This window comes from Salvelinus namaycush, chromosome 41 (genome assembly GCF_016432855.1).
Source record: "Salvelinus namaycush isolate Seneca chromosome 41, SaNama_1.0, whole genome shotgun sequence".
NCBI classification, from domain to species: domain Eukaryota; kingdom Metazoa; phylum Chordata; class Actinopteri; order Salmoniformes; family Salmonidae; genus Salvelinus; species Salvelinus namaycush.
In genome coordinates this window covers 18,560,713-18,582,619 of record NC_052347.1, presented here as the reverse complement: position 1 = coordinate 18,582,619, position 21,907 = coordinate 18,560,713, and the positions used below count along the sequence as shown (strand labels likewise).

The window sequence follows — 21,907 nt, the reverse complement described above, 5'->3', positions numbered from 1 at the left end:
AGATCGAGACATGAATATTGTTTAATGAAAAAGACGAGGGCTACGTCCCAATACTACTACTGTGCCTTCCTAGTCTTGTGTCCTTGCCTTCATGTCAACTGATAAGTGAAAGTTCTGGATAGGTTTCACCATATGGCCGGTTAAGTTCTGTCAGATCAGTGGGCATGAAGTAAAAGCACACAGCACTCACAATTTCTGCACTCACAATACCCCACCTTGTTGTTCTCCCCAGAACTGTCTGGAAACCATTTTGGATCCTTTCTCCTCTATTTGCACCGTTGATGTCAGGGATTGACATTAAGGTTTGAAAGGCTCTTGCCCATTGGACAGCAGTATTTTTTGTTGGTTGCCTGATGATTACAGTCACTTGACAGAAAATGTTAAAGTAGTTGTTTACAAGCAAAATTGTCACTTAAATGGATACTTTGGGATTTTGGCAATGAGGCCCGTTATCTACTTCCCCAGAGTCTGTTGAACTCCTGGATACCATTTGTATGTCTCTATGTCCAGTATGAAGGAACTTAGAGGTAGTTTTGTGAGCCAATGCTAACTAGCGTTAGCGCAATGATTGGAAGTTTATGGGTGTCTGCTAGCATGCTAGGAAGCAAAACAATCAGTTTGGATGCGTAACTTTTGCAGAGCATGCGACCCTTCTACAACCTGGTTGTAAGCATACCGGCTCTGGGAGACTTAGATTTAGACGCACAGCTCACAACCGAGAGCAATAGGGTATAGTATTGTCTGGTGTTCTGCTCGCCCTGACCAAAAGTTATGCTTCCTGTGTAGCAGGACCAACATTTTTTAAGTGTAGCCCCTATGTTAGGCTACTGAAATTCAGTTTTAAAAATCCCCTGCCTAATGGGGCAACCACAGAGCAGGTTTAACTTGTCTGGATGCCATAAATTGTCCGTCAATCACTTAAACAATGGGGAGGAACCAGAAAAATCACCTGGGGAAACCCCAGAGCAGGTTCAACTTGCCCGACTGCTCAGCTCAATTGCTCCAGGCAATAGGGCAACCCTTAAGGTCAATCCCTGATTATGTCCGCCATTACGTGTCCTTCCCTGATGGTGGCTGAACTGGTCCAGCCACCTGATCACCTACAGTATGACTACCAGTTACTATGAGCAATACTGCAGGGTAATGTGTTTACACTCAAATACATCACATTATTTTTATTTTAATATCTAAAATATATAGTTGAAGTGTATGATCTATTTGTGATTGAATATTGACAAAAATATGAATGGGCTTTTCCTTGCTGTAAGAATGAGGTGTCAGTCGTTGAGAGTGATACTGTATGACATGTTTTCTCACTGCAAAACAACTAGAAGCCCACAGTAAAGTAGCCTGGATCTAAACATTGGAGCCAACTGTTTCTCATCATTCACTGGCCTCGGTCCAGACACTGCAGATCATAATACTGGTTTGTGTTAAAAGAAGATAGACACCCCATGTGATTTATCTGGGATGAACAAAGAATAGGGCAACCTATGTAGAGCCATCAGACACTAATATAAAGTCAACTTCCTGAAGAATCTTGAGAATTAGGACATCACTGTCGCTCCACCTCACTGTAAAAAATAAAATCAATAAATAGTAGAAACAGGACAGGAAGAAGCAGGTTTTTAGGAGTCACACGACAGTTTCAAATGTCTACAAAGTTTGACGATAACAGTGACAAGACCAAGATCATTTGGGATCTGCCAGTAATCGCTCCATTAATAAACGGGCAGATGTGCCATCAGTATATTTTACTCTACTTGGCACATCAAGTCATTTTCCTCAGGAGAGGAAGAAGCAGGTGTAACATTAATAAGCCTACACCTGTCATGTCATGCTGAATAATGAGGAATGACTTCTGCTTAACATGGTTTCTCTACTACACAACCACTTCACCATGGCATGAAGTAGTACAGGCCAACAGTAGACTGTCATTGAAGTACACACTACTCTTATCCAAGTAAGTACATACACAACAGTTGCTGCAAAGTTCATTTCCAATGTACAGTAGAAAAGCACAGTAGACTCCTGGCAGAACCTCAAAGATTATTAGTGTGTCTTCATTGAAAAGCCTTAAGATGTTTGACATCATTGTCCAGTGTTCTGCTTCTAATTATGCAAACCAACCAGAAACATGACAAGGAGACCAGCCACAGCAATAGCAGGGTTTTTATTACAAATGAAAATAAACAAAAAAGACCATTCTAAAATGAGAAATAGAGGCCTGGGGAGATACGGCAAGTCGTACAAAATAACCCACACTTGTCTTGTTGAATCCAGTGGTTTGTGGTGGGAGATGAGTCGGCAGGCAAGATCTACACGGAATGTTTTCATTGATACCTTCACATCTGCCTAATTCATTGATAAACCTTTATCTTGTAAGAGTAAGTTATTTGACCTGAAAGGACTGCCACAGGTACAGTTGACTTCAAACCATTTCTAGAGACAGATATTGAAGCTAGTTTACACCGCATCTCAAATCACAGTTGCATAACACTTTTCTTTTCTACCTTATTCCACTCTTCCAAGGACCCTGTTCTATCCTTCTCCTCCTTCCGCTGCTCAATTAATGAGGAGCATCTCATGCTCTTCCTCTCCTATTCACCTCCTCCTCCCTGGGTCGCGTTCATTAGGCACCAAAGGGCATGAAAGAGGAACTTGGACTCATTTTCCATTTTAAAAACGCATGCCCTAATGAACACGAGCCCGGTTTACTCGGTGAGGTAGAAGTGCATCTTGTCGTTGACGTTCTTCCTCTCGGGGTTGAGGCGTTTGAGGATCTGGGCCAGGACGTTGACCGTCTGCTCGCTGCTCAGGCCAGTCCTCTTGGTCTGGAACTTCTTCAGCAGGTCCTTGGTGGTCATGGGCTTCCGGATCAGGTAGCGGCGCACCGCCTCCTCCGTCAGCTGAACGTCACTGTGGAGAGGGAGGATGGAGAGTGGGACAAAAAAAACAGGGGGAGAGAATAAGAAGGAGGACAGTGCTTGTGGGAGAGGACAGAGAAAAGAGGGAGACAGAACGAGAGTGTGTGTGAGCTAGAAAGAGGGTAAGGGTGAGAAAAGTGAACAAACAGGAGAGATTGAAGAGGAGGAATATACCTGGAACTGGGGGTTGATTTGCCTGAGGGGGGCTGTGGCGTGCTCTTCCCTGAGGGGGGCTGTGGCGTGCTCTTCCCTGAGGGGGCAGGACTCTGGGTGGTGACAGCTGTACTGCTGGACTCCATCTTCAGCCTCTTGGCAGCTGGAGACTCAGAGCTACCACCCACCACATGTCTCTTACCTGTGAGGGGAGAGAGGGAGGGAGCAGGGTGACGGAGACAGTTAACAACCCTTTATTGTTCAATCAAGAAGAGTTAGCATGCAGTGCTGAGGTCACACACACATTAAGGTACCACAAACAAAATAAGACGTTCAGATCCTGTGAATATGTAAATATAGATGAAAAGATTAAATATAAATATCTATTTCCCATCTGTGAAAATGTGTGTGTGAGTGCATGCGTGTGTGTACCTTGCTCCAGTTTGCTAGCGGCGGCTCGGAGTGTGTTGGAGGTGGAGGCGGAGTCTATGGACGGTGTTCCAGGGCGACTGCCAGTCCTGGAGCTGCCTCCAGAGCCACGCCCACCACCGCGCTTAGGAGGAGTACGCTTCTTCTGGGGGGGATAGCGAGGAAATGGGGAATGTCAAGAGTGGTAGTCAAGAGCAAAGTCCACGAGAGTCACTCAACCTCTCAAGATCCAGACCAAGAAAGACCCAGTGTTTGCAGACCATTATCACACCAAGACCAGTTGAAATGCGGAAAACCAAGATAGAGAGCCAGACCAACACCAACCACATCAAAGGGTTAAAAAGGCCCGTTTTTGTGCCCACACTGCTGCCACACTAGGGAAGCAAGATACCCTGGGAATTGTGTGGTGTGTCACCCCTTTTGTGCCACATAGAAACTACAAAATATGGTATCAGGTTCATCAACTACCAGAGTCTTGTTCAAGACTTTTAGAAAAGCCCCAGATCTTGGGCACCGTAACCCAGATCAAGAACACGATATCAAGACTCCATCTCTGCGAGAAAGACAGGGAAAGCGGGGTTGACATTGAACAGTGGCACTACAAAAGGGACCACACACAAACTAACACTCTCACACACACACACCACCATGAAGAGAGCGGAGGCTGCCTCTCCATCGATGTCGCTGTCCTCCGAAGTGTCTGACTCACCGCTGCTGTCTGAAACACACACAACATTATCACATAATAGCCCCCTTCAACAAAAACACAGTATATTTCCGTGGGTTCAATCTTGCCACTTCCTTGTGATACCTGATCAGTAAAGATTCTAAAGAAGAAAAACTGCTACCTCTCTTCTTCTTCGTCTGGACTGGGGTCTTCTTCCCTTCTTCTTCCTCCTCCTCCTCTTTCCCCTCTTCCTCGTTCTGTTTCTCCTCCTCGCTCTCTTCCTCACTCTCAGATGCCTCGTCGATTCCTGTGAACAGAGTTAAAGTTCTTAGAATTCACACACATGAACACGTTGTATTGTTGCCATGGGGGTGCCCTCTGACCTTTGGGAACGGCCTCTTTATTGGACTTGGCCTTCTCTTCGCCGGCCTCTTCCTCTGAACTGCAGGATCAAGGGAGTAAGGAGCGAGAGAGCGAGGAAAGGATGAAAGAGAAACAGATGTGAGAAAATAAACGAGAGGTTGCAGGAAGTGTTTGTGTGTATGGCTCTACAAGTGTCTCTGGTGTGTGACCCTACAGCTGTCAATAGAAGTTCTGGTGTACAGTGCATTCGGAAAGTATTCAGACCCCTTGACTTTCTCCACATTTTATTACGTTACAGTCTTATTCTAAAATGGATCAAAAGGGGTGATTAAATCGTTTCCCCCCCTCATTAATCTACACAAAACTCCATAATGACAAAGCAAAAACAGGTTTTTAGAAATTTCATAAAATAAAATTCCTGAAATATCACATTTACATATGTATTCAGACCCTTTACTCAGTATTTTGTTGAAGCACCTTTGGCAGCGATTACAGCCTCAAGTCTTCTTGGGTATGATGCTACAACACCTGTATTTGAGGAGTTTCCCATTCTTCTCTGCAGATCCTCTCAAGCTCTGTCAGGTTGGATGCGGAGCGTCACTTCACAGCTAATTTCAGGTCTCTCCAGAGATGTTTGATCGGGTTCAAGTCCGGGCTTTGGCTGGGCCACTCAAGGACATTCAGAGACTTGTCCTGAAGCCACTCCTGCGTCGTCTTGGCTGTGTGCTTAGGGTTGTTGTCCTGTTGGAAGTTGAACCGTCGCACCAGTCTGAGGTCCTGAGCGCTCTGGAGCAGGTTTTCATCAAGGATCTCTCTGTGCTCAGGTCATCTTTCCCTCGATACAGACTAGTCTCCCAGTCCCTGCCGCTGAAAAACATCCCGCACCGCATGATGCTGCCACCACCATGCTTCACCGTAGGGATGATGCCAGGTTTCCTCCAGATGTGACGCTTGGCATTCAGGCCAAAGAGTTCAATCTTGGTTTCATCAGACCAGAGAATATTGTTTCTCATGGTCTGGGATTCCTTTAGGTGCCTTTTAGTAAACTCCACAGAGGAACTCAAGAGCTCTTTCAGAGTGACCATTGGGTTCTTAGTCAACTCCCTGACCAAGATCTGCTCAGTTTGGCCGGGCGGCCAGCTCTAGGAAGAGTCTTGGTAGTTCCAAACTTATTCCATTTAAGAATGATGGAGGTCACTTTGTTCTTGGGGACATTCAATGCCTCAGACATTTTTTGGTACCCTTCCCAAAATCTGTGCCTCGACACAATCCTGTCTCGGAGCTCTAAGGACAATTCCTTCAACCTCATGGCTTGGTATTTGCTCTGACATGCGCCATCAACTGTGGGACCTTACATAGACAGGCGTGTGCCTTTCCAAATCATGTCCAATTGATTGAATTTACCACAGGTGGACTCCAATCAAGTTGTAGAAACATCAAGGATGAACATCTCTGGAGACCTGAAAATGGCTGTGAAGCGACGCTCCCCATCCAATCTGACAGAGCTTGAGAGGCTCTTGAGAGGCTCCTGAGTGGCGCACCGGTCTAAGGCACTGCATCTCTGTGCTAGAGGCATTACTACAGACCCTGGTTCGATTCCGGGCTGTATCACAACCAGCCGTGATTGGGAGTCCCATAGGGCGGCGCACAATTGGCCCAGCATCGTCTGGGTTTGGCCGGAGTAGGCCGTCATTGTAAATAAGAATTTGTTCTTAACTAACTTGCCTGGTTAAATAAAATGTTAAATAAAATGATCAATGGAAACAGGATGCACCTGAGCTCAATTTTGAGTTTCATAGCAAAGGCTCTGAATACTAAGTATTTCAGTTTTTTATATTTAATAATTATGCAAACATTTCTAAAAAAACTTTTCGCTTTGTCATTATGGGGTATTGGGTGTAGACTGATGAGGACTTTTTTATTTATTTAATCCATTTTAGAATAAGGCTGTAACCTAACAAAATGTGCGAAAAGTCAAAGGGTCTGAATACTTTCCGAATGCACTGTATGTGTGTGTGTATCTGTGAGTCTGTGTGTGTATCTGTGAGACTGTGTGTGTATCTGTGAGTCTGTGTGTGTATCTGTGAGTCTGTGTGTGTATCTGTGAGTCTGTGTGTGTATCTGTGAGTCTGTATGTGTGTGTGTATCTGTGAGTGTCTCACCTGCTCTCATCTGACATGTAGTCCACCTCCAGGCCCTCAAAGTCTCCATCGTCACTGTCCTCATTAGCCTCGCTGTCACTCCCCCTCTTCTTCTTTTTCTTCTTCCCCTTCCCCTTCACATCCCCCTCTTTCTTCTTGGGCTTGCTGTCTCCATCTGAGAGGAAAAGAAGAGGGGGTGAGAAGAGAGAGAACGTAAAGAGATGCACCTTCTAACAATTCAACAGTTGTAAAATATACTGTCCATTATTTGTTAGACATTGAGATGTGGTTCATACACACTGTATACTAGTGATGAGTACCGACATGGATAATCCACATTGATATCGGTTGCATTTTTCCTGTTAAATATCGATATCATATCGCAATATATCAGAAACACTGTGCTGTAGCCTACATGTTGTTTACACAAATTACAATGGAAAACATTTGTTTCAAAAAATAAATACATTGCATCTGTGTTCATTGTGTTTTGTGTGTGTATCTCTGTGAAGTCCAGACAACTAAGAGGTCTGTGTTCATTGTGTTTTGTGTGTGTATCTCTGTGAAGTCCAGACAACTAAGGGGTCTGTGTTCATTGTGTTTTGTGTGTGTATCTCTGTGACGTCCAGACAACTAAGGGGTCTGTGTTCATTGTGTTTTATTTGTTTATTTATCTCTGTGACGTCCAGACAACTAAGGGGTCTGTGTTCATTGTGTTTTGTGTGTGTATCTCTGTGACGTCCAGACAACTAAGGGGTCTGTGTTCATTGTGTTTTGTGTGTGTATCTCTGTGAAGTCCAGACAACTAAGGGGTCTGTGTTCATTGTGTTTTGTGTGTGTATCTCTGTGAAGTCCAGACAACTAAGGGGTCTGTGTTCATTGTGTTTTGTGTGTGTATCTCTGTGAAGTCCAGACAACTAAGGGGTCTGTGTTCATTGTGTTTTGTGTGTGTATCTCTGTGACGTCCAGACAACTAAGGGGTCTGTGTTCATTGTGTTTTATTTGTTTATTTATCTCTGTGACGTCCAGACAACTAAGGGGTCTGTGTTCATTGTGTTTTGTGTGTGTATCTCTGTGACATCCAGACAACTAAGGGGTCTGTGTTCATTGTGTTTTGTGTGTGTATCTCTGTGAAGTCCAGACAACTAAGGGGTCTGTGTTCATTGTGTTGTGTGTGTATCTCTTTGAAGTCCAGACAACTAAGGGGTCTGTGTTCATTGTGTTTTGTGTGTGTATCTCTGTGAAGTCCAGACAACTAAGGGGTCTGTGTTCATTGTGTTTTGTGTGTGTATCTCTGTGAAGTCCAGACAACTAAGGGGTCTGTGTTCATTGTGTTTTGTGTGTGTATCTCTTTGAAGTCCAGACAACTAAGGGGTCTGTGTTCATTGTGTTTTGTGTGTGTATCTCTGTGAAGTCCAGACAACTAAGGGGTCTGTGTTCATTGTGTTTTGTGTGTGTATCTCTGTGACGTCCAGACAACTAAGGGGTCTGTGTTCATTGTGTTTTATTTGTTTATTTATCTCTGTGACGTCCAGACAACTAAGGGGTCTGTGTTCATTGTGTTTTGTGTGTGTATCTCTGTGACGTCCAGACAACTAAGGGGTCTGTGTTCATTGTGTTTTGTGTGTGTATCTCTGTGAAGTCCAGACAACTAAGGGGTCTGTGTTCATTGTGTTTTGTGTGTGTATCTCTGTGAAGTCCAGACAACTAAGGGGTCTGTGTTCATTGTGTTTTGTGTGTGTATCTCTGTGAAGTCCAGACAACTAAGGGGTCTGTGTTCATTGTGTTTTGTGTGTGTATCTCTGTGACGTCCAGACAACTAAGGGGTCTGTGTTCATTGTGTTTTATTTGTTTATTTATCTCTGTGACGTCCAGACAACTAAGGGGTCTGTGTTCATTGTGTTTTGTGTGTGTATCTCTGTGACATCCAGACAACTAAGGGGTCTGTGTTCATTGTGTTTTGTGTGTGTATCTCTGTGAAGTCCAGACAACTAAGGGGTCTGTGTTCATTGTGTTTTGTGTGTGTATCTCTGTGACGTCCAGACAACTAAGGGGTCTGTGTTCATTGTGTTTTGTTTGTTTATTTATCTCTGTGAAGTCCAGACAACTAAGGGGTCTGTGTTCATTGTGTTTTGTGTGTGTATCTCTGTGACGTCCAGACAACTAAGGGGTCTGTGTTCATTGTGTTTTGTGTGTGTATCTCTGTGAAGTCCAGACAACTAAGGGGTCTGTGTTCATTGTGTTGTGTGTGTATCTCTGTGAACTCCAGACAACTAAAGGGGTCTGTGTTCATTGTGTTTTGTGTGTGTATCTCTGTGAAGTCCAGACAACTAAGGGGTCTGTGTTCATTGTGTTTTGTGTGTGTATCTCTTTGAAGTCCAGACAACTAAGGGGTCTGTGTTCATTGTGTTTTGTGTGTGTATCTCTGTGAAGTCCAGACAACTAAGGGGTCTGTGTTCATTGTGTTTTGTGTGTGTATCTCTGTGACGTCCAGACAACTAAGGGGTCTGTGTTCATTGTGTTTTGTGTGTGTATCTCTGTGAAGTCCAGACAACTAAGGGGTCTGTGGTGGCTTTACACCATTTGTTTGGATTCCTCACGTCTTAATCATTGATAAGAAGAAGTTTGGTCCATATCGGATGTTGGGAACTATATTTATTGAATATTATATGAATCCTATCAATTTAAATGGCCAATTTGGGTGCAATCAACTAGCTTTCAATTTTTGTTCTAATTGTCTTTCAGAAAAATAATGTTCAAGAAATGCTAATCTGATCTGTTTCTAACTGCAGGTACCATTTCAGATCAATCTGATTGGTGGGTGTCCAAATCCTTTCTTGTGCTTTTTGAGGTTGAATGACTCCCATGCCTCTTTCTACTCTGCCTTCATTCTCATCATTACTGGGCTCACCTCCCTCTCTCCCTCCCTCCATCCTTCTCTCCTCCCTCCCTCCTTCTCTCCCCCCTCCCTCCTTCTCTCCGCCCTCCCTCCTTCTCTCCGCCCTCCCTCCCTCCATCCATCCATCCTTCTATCACCCTCCATCCATCCATCCTTCTATCACCCTCCATCCATCCATCCCTCTCACCTCCCTCCCTCCCTCCTCCCTCCCTCCCTCTCACCTCCCTCCATCCTTCTCTCCGCCCTCCCTCCATCCTTCTCTCCGCCCTCCCTCCATCCTTCTCTCCGCCCTCCCTCCATCCTTCTCTCCTCCCTCCCTCCATCCTTCTCTCCGCCCTCCCTCCATCATTCTCTCCGCCCTCCCTCCATCATTCTCTCCTCCTTCCACCCTTCATCCTTCTCTCCTCTCTCCATCCCTCCCTACATCCTTCTCTCCTCCCTCCCTCATCTCCACAGAAGCTGCTGTCACTTTCCTCTACTCCATCTCAGTTGATCTTTCTGTGACTCCTCACATCCCATCTCCTCGCCTCCTTCTCAACTGTATTGGAGGAGAAGGTCCAGACGAGAGGATGCAATGAATCGAGGAAAGATTAATCGAAAAAAAGCCCAAACCTTCTCACACGCCACTGTTGCTCGTCACTTCTTAGCTCTCTTCTCTCCTTACCTTCTCCTCCACTGCTGTCACTCTCATCACTGCTCAGCTCCAGGTCATCCTCCAGGTCATGGATGCGCAGGTCCCCTCCTCTTCCTCCTTTCTTCTTTTTCTTCTTCCCCCCCTTCTCGCCCTCCTCGTCGTCATCGTCCGGGCCTCTCTCCTGCTCCCGCAGGCGCCTCTGGAGCATGATGCTGAAGTGGTTCACCACCTTGTTCCTCCTGAGAGGGGGGGAGGAAGTGTGTGTTTGAGAGTCAGCATCACATTTTCTCTCTACTCTCCTACCCCACATCTACCCCCTAGTGTTTTTACCTGAGGGGTGAATTTGCACCCCCTATCTTTATTCTTTCCCTCAGTATTTCCCCTTCTCCTGTCTCTCTCCCCCACACCTGTCTCCCCTCCCCCTCTCCTCACCTGCCCCACTCCTCCTCTGCCTCCTCGGCGGTTAGCGTGCGGTGTTTGGCCTGGGGCACGAAGTTGTACCAACCGTTGACGGGGAAGGCCTCAAAGGCCCCGTCGGGACACTGGGTAAAGATGTAGTAGGACGCATTCTCTGTTACGCCCCCTTTCTTCGTACCCTTGAACCTGAAACAGAGAGAGAAACATGTTGATATAAAAGGATAGTTCAGGCTATATGGGAGTTCTTCCTTGCCCTCGGATCGACAGAAAGACAAAGGATGGCTTGGTAAGTATGTGAGAGAACCAAAGCTAAGTAAAGGTAAGCTCAAGGCCTGTGTGTAGCCTACCTCCTCCCTGCTTTGCCATTGTGTGTGTGTGTGTGTGTGTCTGCCTCACCTCTTCCCTGCCTTGCCGTTGACCTTGAGGATCCAGGGTTGGTCCTCCACCTTGAACTCCCTGGTGACGATTCCAAACTTCTTCCTGCGTGCCTCCTCCCTCTGCTTCTTCCCAAACTCACTGCCTGCCGCCCCCTCCTCAGTCTCCTCCACACCATACATCCTCCTGTTACTCATGTCCCGCTCCATACGAGCCTGAGGGGAGGGGTAAAGGAGGGAGGAGAGAAGACAGAGCGTGAGACAGATGGGACAATGGGAGAGGAGAAGGGAGAGGAGAAGTGTAGAAGGTAACATAAATAATAGAAGGGGAGGAGAGGAAGGTAGAGCGATAGAGAGACGGGGAGGGAGAGAGAGAGAGACGGGGAGGGAGAGAGAGAGACAGGGAGGGAGAGAGACAGACAGACAGGGAGGGAGAGAGACAGACAGGGAGGGAGAGAGACAGACAGGGAGGGAGAGAGACAGACAGGGAGGGAGAGAGACAGACAGGGAGGGAGAGAGACAGACAGGGAGGGAGAGAGACAGACAGGGAGAGAGAGAGACAGGGAGAGAGAGAGAGAGACAGGGAGAGAGAGAGAGAGAGAGACAGGGAGAGAGAGAGAGACAGGGAGGGAGAGAACGAAGGAGAGACACAGGGAGAGAATCATTGAGTGTTCTAGAAGCCTATTGAGGAAAGTTGTAATGAGAGGGAGTTTCCCAGAGAGTTGGCCTGCATACCTGGGTCCAGGAGGAGCAGTTGACTTTGTCCCCAGAGTTAAAGGCCATGATGCTGTACTTCTTACTGGTGTTCCTACACACACACACACAGGTTAGTGGTGTAAGCTATGCTATGATTCATGTAGATACCACATCATGTACAGTACATTCAGAAAGTATTCAGACCCCTTGACTTTTTCCACATTTCGTCTCTTATTCTACAATGGATTAACCCCCCCCCCCCCCAATCTACACTCCATAATGACAAAGCAAAAACAGGTTTTTAGAATGTAAAAAAAAGAACAAACTGAAAGTAAGTAAGTATTCAGACCCTTTACTCAGTATTTTGTTGAAGCACCTTTGGCAGCGATTACAGCCTTGAGTCTTCTTGGGTGTGACGCTCCCATTCTTGTCTGCAGATCCTCTCAAGCTCTGTCAGGTTAGATGGGAAGCGTCGCTGCACAGCTATTTTCAGGTCTCTCCAGAGGATGTTCGATTGGGTTCAAGTCCGGGCTCTGGCTGGGCCACTTAAGGATACTCAGAGATTTGTCCCAAAGCCACTCCTGCGTTGGCTTGGCTGTGGGCTTAGGGTTGTTGTCCTGTTGGAAGGTGAACCTTCGCCCCAGTCTGAGGTCCTGAGTGCTCTGGAGCAGGTTATCGTCAAGGATCTCTCTGTGCTCAATCCTGACTAGTCTCCCAAAACCTGCCGCTGAAAAACATTCCCACAGCATGATGCTGCCACCATGTTTCACCTTAGGGATGATGCCGGTTTCCTCCAGACGTGACGCTTAGTATTCAGGCCAAAGAGTTCAATCGTGGTTTCATCAGACCAGATAATATTATTTCTCATGGTTTGAAAGTCCTTTAGGCTTTCATGGGGCTTTTACTGAGGACTGGCTTCTGTCTGGCTACTCTACCATAAATGCCTGATTGGTGGAGTGCTGCAGAGATTGTTGTCCTTCTGGAAGGTTCTCCCATCTCCACAGAGGAACTGTGGAGCTCTGTCAGAGTGACCATTGGGTTCTTGACCACCTCCCTGACCAAGGCCCTTCTCCCCCGATTGCTCAGTTTGGCCAGGCAAACAGCTCTAGGAAGAGTCTTGGTGGTTCCAAACTTCTTCCATTTAAGAATGATGGAGGCCAATGTGTTCTTGGGAACATTCAATGCTGCAGATATGTTTTGGTACCCTTCCCAGATCTGTGCCTCGACACAATCCTGTCTCAGAGATCTACGGCAATTCCTCCGACCTCATGGCTTGGTTTTTGCTCTGACATGCACTGTCAACTGTGGGACCTTATATAGACAGGTGTGTGCCTTTCCAAATCATGTCCAATCAGTTGAATTTACCACAGGTGGACTTCAATCAAGTTGTAAAAACATCTCAAGGATGATGAATGGAAACAGGATGCACCAGAGCTCATTTTTAGGGTCTCATAGCAAAGGCTCTGAATACTTAATTAAATAAGGGATCTATTTATATTTTTTTAATAAAATGTGCAGAAATGTCTAAAAACCTGTTTTTGCTTTGACATTATAAACTATTGTATGTAGATTGAGAAGGAAAAAAATAGAATTTAATCTATTTTAGATTAATGCTGTAATGTAAAAATCTGAGTGGCTGGTGGATTTTTTAAATCTACCTGACACAGTGGCTGGTGAACCAAAAAGTAAATGTTATGTCCTGCTTGGAACACTACAAATACAGACGATACACTTAGGGAGAGTTAGCTGTTTTACCACAGATATCAACTGAGGTTTTTGTTTGAGATGTTTTTTTATGTGTTCACTCCGCTTTGCCATTAGCTCAGGAAGTGTTGTAGTTCAGATAGTTCAGGTAAATGTGCAACGCAAAAAAACTCTGTGGGAATCCGTGTTAAAATTATGCATGTTAAGTGTCTTTTGCACTTGAAAAATTATTTTGTGGTGATATGAAAGTAGAGTGAGGTTTCCAAAACCGTATTGCATGCAATGATTATTAACGGTTAATATTAATGTCGGGAATGTTGTACACATTGGCCAAGCTGTGGTCAAATGTTAAATGAGAACCCAATGGCTGTAGGCCTCGGATAGTACTTACTTGGGGACCCGGACTATGTACTCTGTAGAAGAGGAACTGCTGCCACCCTGTAAAAACACACACAGTTTGCTACACTACATATACAAAAGTGGACTCGGCTATTTCAGCCACACTTGTTGCTGGCAGGTGTATAAAAATTGAGCACAGACATGCAATCTCAATAGACAAACATTGGCAGTAGAATGCCCTTAGTGAAGAGCTCAGTGATTTTCAAATTGGCACCATCAAAGGATGCCACCTTTCCAACTAGTCAGTTCGATACATTTCTGCCGTTAGAGCTGCCCCGGTCAACTCTAACTGCTGTTATTGTGAAGTGGAAACATTTAGGAGCAACAACGGATCAGCCGCAGTGGTAGGCCACACAAGCTCACAGAACGGGACCGCCGAGTACCGAAGCTTGTAAAGATCGTCTGTCCTCAGTTGCAACACTCACTACCAAGTTCCAAACTGCCTCTGGAAGCAACGTAGTACAATAACTGTTTGTCCAGAGCTTCATGTAATGGGTTTCCATGGTCGATCAGCCGCACACAAGCCTAAAATCACAATGCCAAGCGTCGGCTGAAGTGGTGTGAAGCTTTCCGCCATTGGACTCTGGAGCAGTGGAAATGCGTTCTCTGGAGTGATGAATCACGCTTCACTATCTGGCAGTCTAACGGGCGAATCTGGGTTTGGCGGATGCCAGGAGAACACTACCTGCCCCAATGCATAGTGCCAACTGTAAAGTTTGGTGGAGGAGGAATAATGGTCCGGGGCTGTTTTTCATGTTTGGGCTAGGCTCCTTAGTTTCGGTAAAGGAAATCTTAACGCTACAGCAGACATTGACATTCTAGACGATTCTGCGCTTCCAACTTTGTGGCAAGAGTTTGGGGAAGTCCCTTTCCTGTTTCAGCATGACAATGCCCCCGTGTACAAAACAAGGTCCATACAGAAATGGTTTGTCGAGATCGATGGAAGAACTTGACTGGCCTGCATAGAGCCCTGACCTCAACCCGATCGAACACCTTTAGGATGAATTGAAATGACGACTGCGAGCCAGGCCTAAATGTCCAACATCAATGCCCGACCTCACTAATGTTTTTGTGGCTGAATTCAGAATGGAAGCAAATCCCTGCAGCAATGTTCCAACATCTAGTGGAAAGATTTCCCAGAACAGTGGAGGCTGCTATAACAGCAAAGGGGGGACCATCTCCATATAAGCAAGCAACAGATGAAGCAAATGTGTTGAGCAATAGACTGATACTGTCATGTTGACCCCACAAGTAAACCATACACCCAAGACTTACCAGTGACGCCATGGTCGACTGTATACAGAGGCAGTATGCCCCTATTCTTAGTCAAGCAGTCACCTGTAAGTGATCACCTGTTGAAATATAACGACATTTCATTCAGTTCATAGCTAGATAGAAAACTATAGGACATGCTTAACTGACTTCGGTCTCAGCATATGCAGAAATTACTCATCATAAGGCAGTTGTTTGTGGTCATTTATGTACTAACGTTAGCTATTGAGCCATAGATTTAGGATATTATTAAAGGCTTCGCCTCTTCCTCTGATAGAGCTAAGTTACTACTTACTGTACGTTAGTCTGTAGCTAGTTACCAGTAGGCTAAGACACTCAATAAATATATTGACCCAGTCAACCTACCTCTTCAAAATGTGCGAAACAAAAAGATAATGCTATATTTTATGCTGTATATGTAATCAAACGTAAGTATTGGATAACATTTCATATTAGTATGTATCTAGCACATATATCTGGTAGCTAACGTTACTCATGCAGTCGTTAGTTAAATATTTGTCTTGGATTATTGCTATCTGGTATCCTTGGGACGTCCCTACCCTAAACCTAACCATAAACCCTTTCCTTTATTTCGGAAAGGACGTCCTAAGGATCTAAAATAACACTAACACATGACAAGTCGTGCCGCATACCGTTCCGTCAAGAATAATGGTCGGCCGGAAAACAAAGTCAAACAGCAGTTAGTTCTTAGTAGATAGGTGCCATAGGCACGTGCTGCGAAACAAAATAATATGCTATTATTAAAACAACTGTCCAGTGTCCAGATATCAATGAAATATGACCAATAATTAATTACAATTACTTCTAAAAAAGTATAATTATTGCAGGTAGATGACATCATCCTCTGTGAGGAAATAACAAGCATATTTTAAACATCTGTTTGAAATAAACGTTTGAGGTGTGATTTTTGAAGTGGTTTTTTTTCTCCAATTAATGCGTTGGCCACAAGTACGAGTATAACGGGTCAACATTATTTGCGTACGAGTTAACAGAAATTGACTTTTAAACGTGAGATTTTCACTGGACAATTACTTTAAATCCTTGGTGACGAATCATGATTGAAAACATCTGGTTGTCAACAGTTGAGAGACCATCTACAGTAGGCTGCTGTGATTCTACCTTGCTGCATATTTGCCAAGACTCAGTTACTTACCAACAAATTATTTTTATTTATCAAACTGTATCGCGCAATATATACACATTTTCATTGATAAATTACAGCCATTCTATACTTGTGCAACCCTGTGTTCAGTAAGTCTTTACGTTCTGGAATGTTTAATTGAACGCAAACAGTGCTGTACTGAACGACCAGTTGAAAAACGGGAAGGGGTTGGGTTGTGGATTGGGGAACGCAGTCAGCATGGCCACCGCCCTTTAAATAGGTCACTCATTGTTTCAAGCCACACCTCGCCACACCCACCAAACGGGAGCAAAAGTACCTCAAAGTCTGTTCAATAACATACAAAAAAGAACGTGTTGGGTAAATGTGTCGTTCAGTACAAACCGTTCCGCAACTTAGCAAACGTTCAAGTGAACTGAATGCACCTTAGGTTTAGAGTTTTTTGTGTGCATGCACCTTTGATAAATGAGGCCCCTGGACTGGGAAATGCTCATCTAACATTTTTTTGTTGTAATTATTGGAAATTCAGAATAAGGAAGGGAATACTATACTATTTACAGAAATATCAAGAAGCAAATAACCAAAAAACACTATAGACTAGTATACAAATGTAAACTCAGAGACTTGACATAAGCGGGCTTTACATGGTATCTTTGATTTGGCCTCAGTCATCACTCAAATGAACCGCCCTAAACCCCTGAAAGCATGTTGAGAGAGGACTGCAGATAATGGTAGAAAATACATGTACAAATAAAACCAGGTTTGCACAAAGACAGCTGCGATTTACCTTCTCTAATCTTATTTATATGAACACAGGGAGTTGAAAAACATGTTTTTGTTCTTGGTTTCTATATTTTCCATTTGTCTTGTCAGTGTGCTGTATTTACATAGAGATCATCAGATGCAACAGAGCATGCCCAGCTTTACAAGACAAATTGACAGCATAGGCAAAACAGTGAGTAATGACGCACTATTTTACTTCTTTCTAGGTTCTACTTCTTCTTTCTGTCTTCGTTCTGTCTAGTCCGTCCACAGTATCGCTCCATCAGCATGGTTTTATCCCTTTTTTGTATGACCAGCTTTTGAATAAGATTGTAATTTTTTCAGAAGGGAGTTACATGTATCAGAGAAATGCATACAGAGACAGAGGACAGCATCAACAGTTTTTTTTATATTCTGTATGTAAGGGAAATTAACAAAAAAAGGCTTCCCCAACCCATCCCCCCTTCTCACATGTCTGTGATAACTGGTATAACTGTCTGGGTAGTTTAATATAGGTATCACTAACTGCATGTTGAAAGATTAGTTGGGTAACATGGCTGTAATTGATGCAATATCAGCCTACTGAGCTAAGGTGTGTTCTCTGAGAACCATCATTGGTCAACAGGTGAGATAGAAATCAAGGTCTAACCCTGCCTGTCTTCAAGCTCAGCAGCAATGTTTACAGACTTTCTTTGTTTAAAAAAACACTGCCCTGATGTGCACACACACTTCTGAAACCTGCAAGGGGAGTCTAAGTGGCAGCAAGGGATTTTCACAGTATCCAAAACTTTGAGAATCTGTGATTTTATTTGACAAATGGTAAATTGTGTAAATTCCTCAAATGAATTAAAACATAACGTAAGGACCTGTGATATGCACTAATCTTTTATGAGCTCCTCTTTAATCTTGCCGCAAATTTTAATTAAGCTTCAAGTATTCTGTAGAAAGACCTTAGCAGTCATACGGACAGAGACTCAACAAGATTCAAGGCAGGTTGAAGTGCTCAAATATTTACTAGATTATAGCTACGGGTCTTAGTGATTCATCGGTGAAGGCGCCATATAATACAACATGTCAATCAAATAGTCTTAGAAGATTTACTACATTGACGATACACTGAGCACAAATAGAAGAAGCCTGTGCATAGCTGAACAGACACAGGTAAGGCAAGTGCAGTCTCAAATCAACAAATTGGCCTCAAAGGGCCCCGCCCAGGATCAAACCATTAGCCTCCTAAATTACAATGAGGGGATTAAATTAAGAGTGGGCGGAGTTTGCACCGGGTGAAAAGTGATTGCATTCCTTTTGGAACAAGGATGCCTCCCTGAAGTGAGCCGGCTGCCCCGTTCTGTCCGACAGCGTTCTGGCTGCCCCGTTCTGGCCGACGGCGTTCTGGCTGCCCCGTTCTGGCCGACGGCGTTCTGGCTGCCCCGTTCTGTCCGACGGCGTTCTGGCTGCCTCGTTCTGGCCGACGGCGTTCTGGCTGCCCCGTTCTGGCCGACGGCGTTCTGGCTGCCCCGTTCTGTCCGACGGCGTTCTGGCTGCCCCGTTCTGGCCGACGGCGTCCTGGCTGCCCCGTTCTGGCCGACGGCGTTCTGGCTGCCCCGTTCTGTCCGACGGCGTTCTGGCTGCCCCGTTCTGGCCGACGGCGTCCTGGCTGCCCCATTCTGGCCGACGGCGTTCTGGCTGCCCCGTTCTGTCCGACGGCGTTCTGGCTGCCCCGTTCTGGCCGACGGCGTTCTGGCTGCCCCGTTCTGGCCGACGGCGTTCTGGCTGCCCCGTTCTGGCCGACGGCGTTCTGGCTGCCCCGTTCTGTCCGACGGCGTTCTGGCTGCCCCGTTCTGGCCGACTGCGTTCTGGCTGCCCCGTTCTGGCCGACGGCGTTCTGGCCGACGGCGTTCTGGCTGCCCCGTTCTGGCCGACGGCGTTCTGGCTGCCCCGTTCTGGCCGACGGCGTTCTGGCTGCCCCGTTCTGTCCGACGGCGTTCTGGCTGCCCCGTTCTGGCCGACGGCGTTCTGGCTGCCCCGTTCTGGCCGACGGCGTTCTGGCTGCCCCGTTCTGGCCGACGGCGTTCTGGCTGCCCCGTTCTGTCCGACGGCGTTCTGGCTGCCCCGTTCTGGCCGACTGCGTTCTGGCTGCCCCGTTCTGGCCGACGGCGTTCTGGCCGACGGCGTTCTGGCTGCCCCGTTCTGGCCGACGGCGTTCTGGCTGCCCCGTTCTGGCCGACGGCGTTCTGGCTGCCCCGTTCTGGCCGACGGCGTTCTGGCTGCCCCGTTCTGGCCGACGGCGTTCCGGCTGCCCCGTTCTGGCCGACTGCGTTCTGGCTGTCCCGTTCTGGCCGACAGCGAAGTCCAGAAGTGTTCAAAACAAAAGTGGCGTAGGTTAAGCACGTGGAGTAATCAGTAGGATTCAGTGTTTTCACATCTAAAAGTGTTTGCTCTCGTGATAAAAACACATATCTTCTTTATCTGTCTTCCTAAGTAGGCCTAAAAGTAGTTTGAAAATTCAAACATATACTTTATGGATAAGACTTGTTTGTTTCAGAACGATGCACCATGCAGCCTTGTCCACAATATGGGCAGCACAGATTACCGGGCAGCGCTGATTACTGTTAGATTTAAGAAGGCCGCTACTCTCTCACCTCTTTTGCCTATTCATGTCACGGACCATAGCCCGGTGCAACCCTTGGCAGCTTAATCGAATCTTCTCAGTTACAGCCAGTAAACTGGTTCTGCAATGTAAAAGGTAATTTTCCTATCCTTCATTAAATTGGTAAATTCAACTAATCTGTTCTTGCCGATACTTTTTTCTTTCCCGGTTCTGTAAAAAGTGTATCTGATAAACGTCCGTGTCCAGGTTGTTCTCCAAAAGCCAGAGAAGATCCAGAAAGATATGAAATCCATGTTTTGCACCAAGGAGTTCCCTTGACATTTTAGCAGCCAGATATCTTACAGTTCCAAACATCTTTGCAGGAACTAGTCGTTTCTATGCGATGTGGTCGTCTGCCATGTGTAGAAGTAGATTACAGGGCGTCCCACAGTGCTACCAAAACAAAGATCTACACACATGCAAGAGGCATTTCTCACTTGATACAAAACATAGATTAAATATATTTCTGAATGTTCTCTAACTTTTGGAGAACTACCTGCAACTGGACACGGACATTTATAATTACACTTTACAGAATCAAGAACAAAGAAAGTATCGACAAGAACAGGTTCATTGAAAAATGTCTTGCTTTCAATTAGCCAGGCTGTAACAGGTTTGGAGCACCCCACATACCATTAACAATTCTGTAGCCAACGTTCTAGATGACTGCGAAATGATAGGGAATATTAACCACAAATAAATTACAGCTGATAGGCCTATATATTTAGCAGGGGAAGTGAGCCGGCTGCCCCGTTCTGTCCGACAGCGTTCTGGCTGCCCCGTTCTGGCCGACGGCGTTCTGGCTGCCCCGTTCTGGCCGACGGCGTTCTGGCTGCCCCGTTTTGTCCGACGGCGTTCTGGCTGCCTCGTTCTGGCCGACGGCGTTCTGGCTGCCCCGTTCTGGCCGACGGCGTTCTGGCTGCCCCGTTCTGTCCGACGGCGTTCTGGCTGCCCCGTTCTGGCCGACGGCGTCCTGGCTGCCCCGTTCTGGCCGACGGCGTTCTGGCTGCCCCGTTCTGTCCGACGGCGTTCTGGCTGCCCCGTTCTGGCCGACGGCGTCCTGGCTGCCCCGTTCTGGCCGACGGCGTTCTGGCTGCCCCGTTCTGTCCGACGGCGTTCTGGCTGCCCCGTTCTGGCCGACGGCGTTCTGGCTGCCCCGTTCTGGCCGACGGCGTTCTGGCTGCCCCGTTCTGGCCGACGGCGTTCTGGCTGCCCCGTTCTGGCCGACGGCGTTCTGGCTGCCCCGTTCTGGCCGACTGCGTTCTGGCTGCCCCGTTCTGGCCGACGGCGTTCTGGCCGACGGCGTTCTGGCTGCCCCGTTCTGGCCGACGGCGTTCTGGCTGCCCCGTTCTGGCCGACGGCGTTCTGGCTGCCCCGTTCTGGCCGACGGCGTTCTGGCTGCCCCGTTCTGGCCGACGGCGTTCCGGCTGCCCCGTTCTGGCCGACTGCGTTCTGGCTGTCCCGTTCTGGCCGACAGCGAAGTCCAGAAGTGTTCAAAACAAAAGTGGCGTAGGTTAAGCACGTGGAGTAATCAGTAGGATTCAGTGTTTTCACATCTAAAAGTGTTTGCTCTCGTGATAAAAACACATATCTTCTTTATCTGTCTTCCTAAGTAGGCCTAAAAGTAGTTTGAAAATTCAAACATATACTTTATGGATAAGACTTGTTTGTTTCAGAACGATGCACCATGCAGCCTTGTCCACAATATGGGCAGCACAGATTACCGGGCAGCGCTGATTACTGTTAGATTTAAGAAGGCCGCTACTCTCTCACCTCTTTTGCCTATTCATGTCACGGACCATAGCCCGGTGCAACCCTTGGCAGCTTAATCGAATCTTCTCAGTTACAGCCAGTAAACTGGTTCTGCAATGTAAAAGGTAATTTTCCTATCCTTCATTAAATTGGTAAATTCAACTAATCTGTTCTTGCCGATACTTTTTTCTTTCCCGGTTCTGTAAAAAGTGTATCTGATAAACGTCCGTGTCCAGGTTGTTCTCCAAAAGCCAGAGAAGATCCAGAAAGATATGAAATCCATGTTTTGCACCAAGGAGTTCCCTTGACATTTTAGCAGCCAGATATCTTACAGTTCCAAACATCTTTGCAGGAACTAGTCGTTTCTATGCGATGTGGTCGTCTGCCATGTGTAGAAGTAGATTACAGGGCGTCCCACAGTGCTACCAAAACAAAGATCTACACACATGCAAGAGGCATTTCTCACTTGATACAAAACATAGATTAAATATATTTCTGAATGTTCTCTAACTTTTGGAGAACTACCT

At 46.2% G+C, this 21,907-nt stretch overlaps 1 protein-coding gene across 4 annotated transcripts; it reads right to left on the bottom strand.

Annotated features, from left to right (window-relative positions):
• Positions 1 to 2,154: 2,154 nt before the first annotated feature.
• On the bottom strand, positions 2,155 to 15,616 carry LOC120034409 (general transcription factor IIF subunit 1-like). 4 transcript variants are annotated; one of them, XM_038980948.1, is made up of 14 exons: positions 15,442 to 15,616; positions 15,079 to 15,155; positions 13,796 to 13,842; positions 11,740 to 11,812; positions 11,027 to 11,220; positions 10,646 to 10,816; positions 10,244 to 10,452; positions 6,702 to 6,855; positions 4,560 to 4,618; positions 4,358 to 4,483; positions 4,154 to 4,227; positions 3,513 to 3,654; positions 3,102 to 3,282; positions 2,155 to 2,919 (listed from the first exon to the last, which is right to left on the bottom strand). In XM_038980948.1, exons 2-14 carry the CDS (start codon positions 15,088 to 15,090, stop codon positions 2,715 to 2,717), a joined length of 1,647 nt encoding a protein of 548 aa, XP_038836876.1. In that variant the 5' UTR covers positions 15,091 to 15,155; positions 15,442 to 15,616; the 3' UTR covers positions 2,155 to 2,714. The 4 variants fall into 4 exon arrangements, with proteins under 4 accessions (XP_038836876.1, XP_038836877.1, XP_038836878.1 ...); XM_038980949.1 differs by having other exon boundaries at positions 3,513 to 3,651; XM_038980950.1 differs by having other exon boundaries at positions 4,157 to 4,227.
• Positions 15,617 to 21,907: the final 6,291 nt, after the last annotated feature.

Coding starts and splice junctions, on each gene's coding strand:
- LOC120034409 (XM_038980948.1), bottom strand. Junction 6,856..10,243: donor TGACAGCAGTGGAGGAGAAG/GTAAGGAGAGAA, acceptor TTTTCCTCTCAG/ATGGAGACAGCAAGCCCAAG. Junction 4,619..6,701: donor TACATGTCAGATGAGAGCAG/GTGAGACACTCA, acceptor TTGATCCTGCAG/TTCAGAGGAAGAGGCCGGCG.